General features: G+C 34.0%; 1 protein-coding gene across 1 annotated transcript; it reads right to left on the reverse strand.

Annotated features, from left to right (window-relative positions):
- Positions 1–2,456: 2,456 nt before the first annotated feature.
- LOC130976858 (stigma-specific STIG1-like protein 1) lies at positions 2,457–3,275 on the reverse strand. Its single transcript, XM_057901797.1, has one exon. The coding sequence runs from the start codon at positions 3,226–3,228 to the stop codon at positions 2,812–2,814; it is 417 nt and encodes a 138-aa protein (XP_057757780.1). The 5' UTR covers positions 3,229–3,275; the 3' UTR covers positions 2,457–2,811.
- Between the last annotated feature and the right edge of the window lie 8,894 nt (positions 3,276–12,169).

Genomic DNA, 12,169 nt, shown 5'->3' on the forward strand with positions numbered 1-12,169 from the left:
ATAAATTGATAAAAAAATTCAATAAATATTATAAATTTTAATATTTATCCTTCTAACTTCTTCTTTACATATTTTACAGGATATATATTTAAATTTTTATATAAAATAATAATGAAAAATCAAAGGATTGATGTTTTTTAAGAGGAAGGCTAATATTTAAGAAGGAGAACATATAAATTTTACAATATCAATACCTGTAGATAGTTCTACTTTAATGAATCACGAAAAAAGTGAGATATAACCTTCAAAAGTTCAAAAAGTTACATCTCATGACTTTAACCTTAACTTTTTGGAACAGATCCTGAAAAAAGATTTTAAATTTGGCAATATCACCCAAACCAGAGAGATGAGATTAGACGAACTTATCTCAAATAGAATTCATATCAAAAACATTTTGACAATTATTTTCTATCTAGTTCTCCCAAAATTTTGTTTCAAGTTCCGCCCCTGTTGATTACAAGTTGTGGTAATTATTTAATAAACTAATAAATCTATAGATCGAATGCTAATCACAAGAAAAACTCAAGCTCAGATAGGTATGATTTCTATGAAATTCAGAAAAGCCGTTACAGACGCACAGTCGCACATACCATTGGTTCAAGAAAAGTTTGTTATAGATTGGCCAACTTGTTTGAAGACAGCTAGCATAGTATACGAATTTGACTTCAGAGTCTGTTACTGGGCCATTTAACCGTTCGTTTTTCGTTTCTTCGAATAACTAATTAAGTAAGTATAGTTTGGACCTTGGACTTTTTTGGACTTTGGATTTTGGAGTTTAGACCATGTTATTTATTTTTGAAAGGGGTTTGTTGTATAATTTTTGTTTGTTAAATATTCTTTTTTAATTTATATTAATATAAATATATTCATGAAAATTTTTGTTTAAATCAAGACTACTAATACATTAAGATAATAGTATTTATCGTCTTCATTATATATTATTCTCATGTTTATTATTATATATTATTATACAAATTTCTTAATTAAAAAGTGAATTAACACTAGTCACATTATAGTATAATAATTAATTCTTTTCCAATTTTCTTCTTTCTCTCTTGACAACAATTAAATCCAAGTCTGGGACCATTATTTATTTCTTCAACATAAGAAAAAGTAATTAACATAGAAAGTGATAGAAGAAAATGAAATTGAAATTTACTAAAATGAAAAAGTGATGAATTGCAAATTGAAACTTACGTAATTATTTGTCCCTCGTCTACTTTTTCCATCAAATTTGTTAATTATAAATAAGAATTAGTGGATTAATTACGTAGTGATTAGTTTTTGGACTTTTATCTATGCATTAGCTAATGCACTTTTTTATTTGTGAAAACTAATTAATTATGTATAATGGAATATTATTTAAGAAGTAGTGTTTTTTAATCTGTATATGGAGGTTACAAACTTACAATTAAGGGAAGATTAGAAGAGGGATCATTTTGGTATAAATATTTGGATGCCGAATTCTCTTATAATCTTTTTTTTTTTTGGTTGTCTTTCTCTTATAATCTTTATGTAGACTAATAGATTGATAGACACAAAATTTAATATTTTCAATGTGAACAATAGTAATAAATATATGTAAAACTAGTCATGATAATATATAAATAATAATAGATTTAAATCTTAAAAATAACAAAATTATAAAAGAAAATAGTTTAGGAGTAAAAAGTTATACACTAAATTTCTTTCAATTTATTTTATCACTTTTATATAGAATAGCTTTGATAGTTACAAGAATTATACAAAGAAGTGAACCAAGAACTTTTACCAAAAATTTCTATGAAAGTGAAACTAGATAAAGTACTACATATTTGAATGTTCAACCAACAATACTATGAAATGTGTAGATAGATCCTTTTATGAAAGGCTACATTTAACACTTGATGCTTATTCTAATGCATATTGAAAATGCATAAAAATATAAAGAGAATAAATATTATATTTTATATAAAAAATCTTTTTTTAATTTTTTTATATTTATTCTATATGCTATGCACATTTTCAATCTGGACATGAGTGTAAGTCTTAACACATAAGTTTCATTTATACTGACGTAATTAATATTTTTATATGATAATTACATGAAACATGTTGATTTTATTTTAGAGAATACCACAATTATTTAACTTATTTTCCTGAATTGACAATTGAATAATCTTTTGGATAATTTCATTTTGTTACTCTTTTTATCATTATTTGTTACTTATTTTTTTTTAAATGTAGGTATTTGTAATTCTAATTCATCTAATAATAAGAGATATAGTTTATTGAGGGAGTAAAGCTCTCAATAACATTTTTTTTAAAGTAAATCCACCATCATGTCTCTGATATGTATCTCTGTCCCCAAGAGACGAACTCATGCACCTCCATGCACGACTTCAAAATAAACTACATTAAAAAACAATGGAGTAGATGCATTCATTTATTTGATAAACAAATTACAAGCTGTACTTATTAACAACAAACAAACAATAAATTAAAGGAGACATTACATTTTTCGTACAATTAAAGAATTGCAATAATGTTACACAATTCAAATTACACCAATTCAGCAGAGAAATAACAAATAATGCAAATAATAAAATGTTATACAACACCAATAGCACTGATCAAGTTGCCACCACACACATTAATTAGGTGAAAATTCAGATGAAGTCGACTTTATATGAAATTGATACTTAAGAACTGTTAGATGATTTGATTTGTTTGACTAAATTTTCATCTAATGGCTTTCAAGTATTAACTTCACGTGAAGTCGACTGCACATGAGTTTTCACCCATTAATTATTCCGATTCTGTTGTAAACTTCTAAGCATAGCTGCACAAGCCATAAACACAAGAGCCTTTGGAATTGCACTTGTTGCCGCATTTGCCACAGTGCTTCTCATTAGTCTTTGGATTGATGCACTTACCTTCACAGCATATCTTGGAATATCCACATTTCTTCCCACACTTTCCGCAGTTCAATTCATCTGTGTTGAAGTTGACACACTTGTTGTTGCAGCAATTAGGACCTCCACTCCCTCTTATGGTATAGCAAACCTTTGGGTTTCTGTCACATGTCAGAGTTGCCTTGCTGCTTCTTTGAGACAGGAACCGGCCTGTTCCTCTCAGAGAATTTGCTTCCTCATCATTCTCATTAGATTCTACTCTTGTTGGCATAGTAATTGCCAATGCCATTATTAGCATGGACACAAGAAAAAGGGTCTTCAACAACTTATTCATTTTCTGCTTTTGAGACAGGAAAGCTTTGTTGAAGTGATTATATTTGTTTGATCTGATTGTGATGAAGAATGGATGTGTAATTTGAAATATTTATAGGAAACCGGGGTTCATCAAGTTTGGTCTTACTCTTACATAATTATTTTATTATTATATATAAGATTACACGCATGAAGCCATTAAGTATATAGAGCTACCAGCTAATTAATTCTATAGTTAGGTACTTAGCTAGGTGGAGTCTAAATTTTACAGCGCCAAATAAAGCGCGAATGTTAGGCTTGGTGGCAATATCATCAGAAATTCAAACTTGATACAAACTTGTTATCAGTTACGTTATATGATACACATTAATTTGAAGATTATATTGGTTTAATTAATTATCAAGTGAAGCTTAGTCGAATTACCTACTGTATTAATTCTTGTGAGAAATCGATCAATTCGTTTTCGTACGTGTGCCTGATTTATTTGGAAACTAATTCGGTGAAATAAAGCAGTTATAGTAGGCCGGCAATTGAAGTTATACGAACAAGAGAGTATACTATCGGACTTTATAGTTTGTTACGGATCCATTTAATTGAATTTGTTGAAGAATGTTCTGCAAGTAACAAATTTGTTTTGGATTAAGTTGTGTTAGGCATGAACCAGTCAATACCAGCAACAACTAAGGATACCACTTTGTCAATTAAATATATATAAATTTAATTTTTATGTTGTGTTGTGCAAAAATTTTTTTATAGATAATTAATTATGTATTGTCACATAAGTAAAATTAATTAATTTTTAAATTTGATACTTAAAAATTATCAAAATGTATAAATATATAATAAAAAATATAGAAACTATCAAAATTTATTATTTTTTGTTATTATTTAGTTATTAATTTAATTTATTTAGTTTAGCTTTTTTAATCTAATAATACAATAATATATTTTTTATATTTGTAAATATTAATAACTAATTAATGACCAAAAATAATAAATTCTGATAATCTCTCTTATCCTCTAACATTCTTCATATATAATTGGATAATATTTAAACTTTATATATAATAAAAAAATGTTAATTAACCATCAAAAATTGACAAATAATAATTATAATATACACATATATAAAATATATCTGAAAATGTCTCTTCTATCCTCACCTTCTTTCGAAATAATTTTTTTTAAATGAAACTGTTGTGTATATATTATACTATTGCCTGTTTCAAAGTCTAAGAGATACTGGGAGAAGTTAAACCTAATAATTTCATAATTAGTGTACTACCTACACTTTTTTAATATAACCACTAGAATATAATCAGTTTATGTTTATTGTGTGTTATATATATAACACAACATTATCTATACTGCTATTATTTTATACTTAATTTTTTAAAATTTTTTTAAGACTTTGATCCATTTTTGTGCAGAAATTTAATTCTATCTGTATAGCTGTAATTTAAAACCGCATTTTCTCTTGCTTAGGAGTCATAATAGAAAAGATAGGATAGAGTTTGTGACGCAGGAGCAAGTAGGGTTAGTAGGTTAATTATATTAGTTAATTGTAATAAGGAAATACAAGTCCCATATTGTTTAGGATAGTAAACTTTGTGTTATGTTTTAGTCCCACATCGTCCAAGTTATGAAGGCTTTTCCTTCTGATACTAGTATAAATAACTCATGTACCTTTTATTTATAAAATAGAGTTGAAGTTTATTTTTGAATATGAAATAAGCTGTGTGCTTATTTTCCTCTAGGCTCTTTGAGAGTAAGAGGTGCATACTTGGCTTGGCCGAACAAGGTGAGTTTATGGCTATTTTCACCATAGTGGGGTTGTTAACCTCGCTAAGATTGGTGACCCAAGCTACGTCTCGGCGTCAGTTTGGTATCAGAGCAAGGTCGGTTCTCGTGGCCTTCACCTTACTTTAGTAGAATTTTATTTGATTTGTGGTGCAGGTTTTTGGCGTGAATTCACTAATGGGATCTTTTGGTGTGGATTCACCTTACTTTAGTAGAATTTTATTTGATTTGTGGTGCAGGTTTTTGGCGTGAATTCACTAATGGGATCTTTTGGTGTGGATTCGTCAATGAGATCGTCTACTGCCACAGATCTTATAAAATTTTATTCGATTTGTGAGTGCGGGTCTTTGGTGTGGAGTCACCAATAGGATCTTTTGGTGTGGATTCATCAATGAGATCAATCAATCTTTTGGTGTGGATTCATCAATGAGATCGATTATCTGCTGTCACAAGTCTTTTCACGTAGGAGTTCTTTCAACCCAGGGAGAATGACGCAGGAGCAAGTAGGGTTAGTAGGTTAATTATATTAGTTAATTGTAATAAGGGAATACAAGTCCCATATTGTTTAGGATAGTGAACTTTGTGTTATGTTTTAGTCCCACATCGTCCAAGTTATGAAGGCTTTTCCTTCTGCTACTAGTATAAATAACTCATGTACCTTTTATTTATAAAATAGAGTTGAAGTTTATTTTTGAATATGAAATAAGCTGTGTGCTTATTTTCCTCTAAACTCTTTGAGAGTAAGAGGTGCATCCTTGGCTTGGCCGACCAAAGTGGGTTTATGGCTATTTTCACCATAGTGGGGTTGTTAACCTCGCCAAGATTGGTGACTCAAGCTACGTCCCGGCGTCAGTTTGAATTTAATCCTAATCTTACTTGCGAATTGAAATTTTATATATACTCAATTTTATTTTATGTGCGGGTTGAGAATATCTCAATCCTAATTCTATTCATTCTTAATTTGTGGATATCAGATTGAAATAAAGTTTTAAATAGAGGAACAACACAAGAATATAGAGGAGCAATCCGAAAGATTGCTGAAGATTTGAATACGGATTCATCACCAACTTGTCAAATCAGTCCCTTTTCAATAACTTTATGCTTTTTCAATATGTTACGCCACACTCACGAATGTCCTACTCCGATCTCTGCATTTATTATAGAACTGTATTGAAAATATTTATCTTTGAGAAGTCTAGATACGAGTGATTGTGATTGAGAGACAACTTTCCAATATTGTTTTGCTAATAGTGCCAAATTCTAAGCTCTTAGGTCCTTAAAACCTAGTCCACCTTCTAATTTCGGTCTAGTCATAGTATTCTAACTGATCCATGCCATTTTTTGCTCTGTACCTTTTTTATCCCACTAAAATTGGAAAAGTATGTTGTGAATCTCTCTAATTAAAGTGTCAGAAAGACAAAAACATGATAATGAATAAATTGGGATAACCTCCCCAACAACTTTGATTAGAACATGTTTACCTGCAAAAAAGAGAAATTTCCTTTTCACATTTGAACTCGCTTCCTCACCTTGTCCATGATTTTTTCAAAGGTGACTTTTTTTTATGAACTGTAGATGGACTACCCAAATATTTATCCTGTGCACCAATATGAGCAATTTTCAATTTCTGAGCCAGTAGTAATCGAGTAGCAAGAGAAATATTATTACTAAAAAATAGAGCTGATTTATGCAAATTAACTTTTTGGCCACTGAACCCCTCGTATGACTGAAGAAAGCTGAGAATATTTTTATAACTGTTTTCTGACGCTTTGCAAAAAAGGATTGAGTAATTGCAAATAATAAATGATTAATAGTAAAATATCTTTGGTGATCTGAATACTTTCAATGAAACTGTTTTGTTTTGCCTTGTTTAGTAAAAAGGATAACCTTTCTGCACAGAAAAAAAAAAGGTAGGGAGATAGATGGTCTCTTTAATGGATACCTCTATTTGGTTTAAAAAAGCAAAAGGTTGACCTTCAATAATGACAGAGTAAAAAACTGTAGTCACCACCTCCTGTATCAAACCAATCCACCTAGATTCAAATTCCAATTTCTCCAAAATGAACCAAAGGAAATGCCACTTAACACGATTATAGGCTTTGCTCATATCCAATTTAATAGCTATTTCAGTCGATATGCCTCTTTTCTTTGTCTTTAGATAGTGCATACATTCATGAGCGATTAGGACATTGTCTGAAATTAATCTACCCTTAATGAAGGCACTCTGATTAGGGTTGATCAACGAAGTCATAAATTTCTGTAACCGATGAACTAGTACTTTAGAAATAATCTCATACACAACTGAGAAAAGGTAGATGGGTCTAACCTGTGTCATATCCTTTGCATCAGGAATCTTATAATGAGACAGATTTGTATATGGGTGAAGCTCTTAAGTAGTCTACCACTAACAAAGAAACTGCGAACAACCTTAGAAACATATCCTCCCCTACTAAACTTCAATAAAATTGAAAGAATTTACTCAATGTAGCCATAAATCCATCATTACCAGGGACGCTCTGGAGGTGAATACTAAAGACCGCACGTTTTACCTCATAAAAAAATACTGGTCTAATTAATTTTCTGTTTATGGTTGTTGAAATTTCGGTTTTAAAATCTTCGAATGCATATGCCGGATTAGCTTGGTCAATCAATGTGAAGATATCCTTGAAGTATGTTTCAGCTACTTGTGCAATTTTCTCACAGGTGGTAGTATACGTACCATCATTATTTTTCAGTTTCCAAATTTTATTTCTTCGGATTCTGGATTGAAATGATTGGTGAAAAAAAACTTGTATTTCTATTCCTTTTTTAGCCACTTTACACGAGATTTCTCTTTCCAATAGCTTTTCTCCCTAAAGTAAGCATCCTCAAGTTTATTTTTCAAGACTTCAATCTGTTCTTCCCCCATAATATCCTCCTCTCTTGAGAATTTCAAGCTAAGATGTAAGTTCATCAATATCTTTCTTCGAATTAAATTTGTTCTGTTGCTGCCATTGAATATTACGATGCCTACAATGCTTCAATTTTTTAGCCAAAAGAAACATTGCTAAGCCATTCACCCATTCCTTCCAAGCTTTAGTGATAATTACCCACCTCTCCTGAAATTTCATGGTCGGATTTGTATCAAATAGGATAGGCGCATCACGCATGATCTGAACTGTTTTCTGCAATAATTACCCACCTCTCTTGAGCCATCCACTCACCGTTTGTAAGTGCACGGTCAAGCCCAAGTCCTTCTCCCAGGTGAACCTTCTCCCAATCATACCCAAGTCTTTCAGTCCACTGTCATTGTAACATCCTAATATGCAAATCCTTATACTCGAGTCATAAGTCAATGATATTATGGTGGTACGACTCTCATGTGGATTTTTAATATATAAATATAGGTAAATTCGAAAGGAATATTAATCGAGAAGCCTGAAAAGAGTAGAAATAAAATCGCGAAGACGTATCACTCACGTTTCGACAACGAAAAGTTAAACTGTTAACCCGAATGCGATATACGGACAAGGCATACAGGAGATTAAGAGATAGATAACAGATAGATATTTATAGCATAAGTAAATAGCCACTAGTCGCGGCCCGCGAAGTTTAGGCCGGCTAGGGTACAGTATGAAAGTAGTTGACAACAGTATATCCTAATCTCTCCCAATGGAAACATAAGAGCCTCTATAGGCAAGTTCCAAAAGAGTTCAATACATAATATAATCTTTTCAAAAACAAAGGTGGAGAGATTCTAAGCAAAACACAAAGTAGAGAGAGTAAATATCTTCGCCGTCTCTCAGGTGAACCACAGCTCACTTCTGAGCACCTGGACCTGTATCTGAAAAACAAGAGATATATACGGAATGAGAACCCCGGGCCCATGGGTTCCCAGTACGGTAAAAGTGTCAAATAAATACAATGCACTGCAATAAAAACTCACTAAGCATCCTAAACTCCTTTTCACCCAGTATCCAGCCTAGATTCTCACTAATCCATAAATAGGCATCTGTCGTAAGGGGATACTAAAATCTAGTTCATATCTCATATGATTCCCAACTCGCTGACTCTCCCACGAATCAGATTCAGAATCATAAACAAAACCATCATCAGTCGTACTGTCTCAGCAATTCTATATCACTACATCATACCCTCATCTGGAGCTAGTGAAACCACATCACTGCGTCTACCCAGGGAGCTCAAATCATCTCAACCAATGATCATCATCATCATGCAATCGCATCATCAATTCATCTCATCAAGAACAACCCTCAACCTCCACCGACACCAACATGAGGGGCCTCACAGTTGTACAAACACAAGAAATACAGGCAAGTAATACACAATTAAGGTACAAGTAGAACAAGTAGCATATAATCAGGTAACATAGCACATATAATGTAGAAATCCAAAACAAATAGGCAAACCCAAACAATTCAAACATATGCAAATGATGAATGCCTGCCCTATGGCTGATGATATCATCTGTCGGTTATCAAGCCAACCCGACGTGTCTGGTAGCTAACCCGGGCACAGTCTCTCTGTTGCGTATTAATATCATTAGAGGGTATCTGCGCCCTGTCGCCATTAGAGGGTATCTGCGCCCTATCGCCATTAGAGGGTATCGGTGCCCTGTCACCCTTACAACCAGAGAGAAAACACAAGCATGCTTACATTCAACATTTTTTTCATCATTATTCATTTATCATATATGCCTTTATACTCAGCCATAATCCATAATGGCTTTGCTTTAACTCGGCAATAACTCAGCCATCCGACTCACAGTTCAATCCAAAACTAGCCAATTTATCAACATGGCTCCGCCGTATCCGACAATAACTCAGCCATCCGGCTCATGATTCAATCAAGAACCAACCATTTATCAATAATTATAGCCCTTCGGCTCATGGCATACACGGTACTTCTACCGCCATCCTCCATATCTCATATAATCATCTTTGATCATCATTGATCACAACTTTTTCCCTTGCTTCATTCGCAAGTTACCACATCCCCTAGCTCTTTCCTCTTTGCTAGGCATATCATAATGATTCAATACATAAGGGGTGAGATCGGAGGCTTAAAAGTATGGAATTTAGCTTTTAAAACTCACAAATCAACTTCGGGATGAAAACATGGCTACGCGCACGCGTACTTCACGCGCACGCGTGGATGGCCACAAAGCTCATCGACGCGTATGCGTCATACACGCGGACGCGCGGATTGAAACACAGCCAGACGACGCGTACGCGTGGGTGCATTTGCGCCCCTGGCACAAAACTGGCACAACTCTCGGGAAAATGGCTGGGCATTGGGTGCAGCGCATTGACAAACCCCATTTTGAGGGTTTATCTTGTGCTAATTTCAAAAGGGTTTATCAATGATTTCACACACTTTCTGCATGAAAATATAAGGATTTGCATTCTTTTCCTAGTTTTGCCTCATGAAGGAAAACATGCTTATTTTGCACTAAAATAGATACATTTCTAATCTCTCCTTGATGCCATTCGATGCCGTGACTTGTGCGCTAAGTGGTTTCAGGACATAGAGTAGGAATGGACAGGAAAAGATAAGGAAGAAGGGTGCAAAGGAAGGAAGCATGAGAATTGAGCATTGGAGATTTCCGCATGGGCGCGTGCGCGCACCTGACGCGCCTGCGCAGATGAGAGCAACGTGAAGCCGAGACTAAGAGCCAAGCCACTAGCCGGCTGGAGTAGCGGCTGAGCCAGGATCCTCATGGACGCGCACGCGTACGTTCCGCCTGCGCGCACACTCCAAAACCGCATCCATGGCGCGCACGCGTACCTTGCGCGTACGCGCCGATGTTCGAGTATGATATTTTTAGAAGTCACGTGACTTAGGCGTGGAGTTGGTTAGAGATCCTTACTTTTGAGGAATGCTTTGGCGGGAAAAGGCATAAGAGGACCAAGGGGGCAAAGGTTGAGGGGACTGAGTTCATATTTTCTAGTTTTTGAGATTTTTGGAGTTAGTTACATTGTTAGAGAGAGAAACTCCAACTTCTCTCTAGGATTCATCAACTTCTCTCAAGTTCTTACTAGGGTTCTTCTTCATCAAAATTCTGGATTTTTACTCATTCCTTGGTGAGATCCATTGCAACTTTCATTTCACTTTGTTCATGTAATAGGTTTTCTCTTCCAATTTCAAGTTGTAGTTGTAATTGCTAAAGTTCCTTGGATCTAGGATTCAACTCTATGAATTTAGGATTTCATTGATATTTTGAGATTTTGATCCTCATTGTTGCTAATTCCTTGTATTGCAATATCTTCAATTCTACTTTTCTCCTCATTTTACTATGACCTTCCTTCTTGCTCACTACATGTTTGATAAAATGTCAATACTAGTTATGGAGTAGAATTTTTGCACTTGGCATAGGGTTTGGTCATTGGAAGAAATTGAATAGCTATCTCAATAGTTGATTGAGAGTTAGGGATTGCTAATTGACTTGGAGTGCACTAAAGCTAGATTCCCATAAGGTGAAGCTAGGACTTGTGACTCAAGTTGATTGTTCTCATTTGATTTTCCTCTATACTTAGGGGATGACTAAATGGAGCAAGGCCTAATTGTTATCAACATTGAGTGAACTATAATGATAAAGATTTCTAATGCCAACCCTAAGTCAAGTCCTTTTGATAATTGATTGTTTGTTCCTCATTACTTGCTAAGACCTTCAAAGAACTCAAACAAAGCTTACTAAATCAATAAGATGCATACTTTGGCAATTCCAAGGGAGAACGACTCGGGAGATTAATACTCTCGGATATAGATTGTAGATTTGTTTGATGATGGATTTCACGTTGGTTTAGACTATACTACGATTGATCACTTGATACATTCTATACCAACAAAAAATTTATTTGTCACGCATCGACGCGCACGCGCACACCACGCGCACGCGTGGATGATGCCTTCTTGAAGAACGACGCGTACGCGCCAAGTGCGCCTACGCATGGGGGGTCATTCTGCTAAAAAAAATTTCTAAGTTAAAAGCTGCAGAATTCACGGATTCAACCCCCAATCTTCCGACGGACATAACTTTCTCATCTTAAATCATTTTTCGCCCGTTCTTTGAACGGCATGGACATCCTGGATCCAATTTCACTTTTAAACAATTTTGGCACAAAACAGAAATTCACAGTCCAAGTTATGTCCCGTCAAAGTAT

The sequence above is a fragment of the Arachis stenosperma genome, chromosome 4, assembly GCF_014773155.1.
Source record: "Arachis stenosperma cultivar V10309 chromosome 4, arast.V10309.gnm1.PFL2, whole genome shotgun sequence".
NCBI lineage: Eukaryota > Viridiplantae > Streptophyta > Magnoliopsida > Fabales > Fabaceae > Arachis > Arachis stenosperma.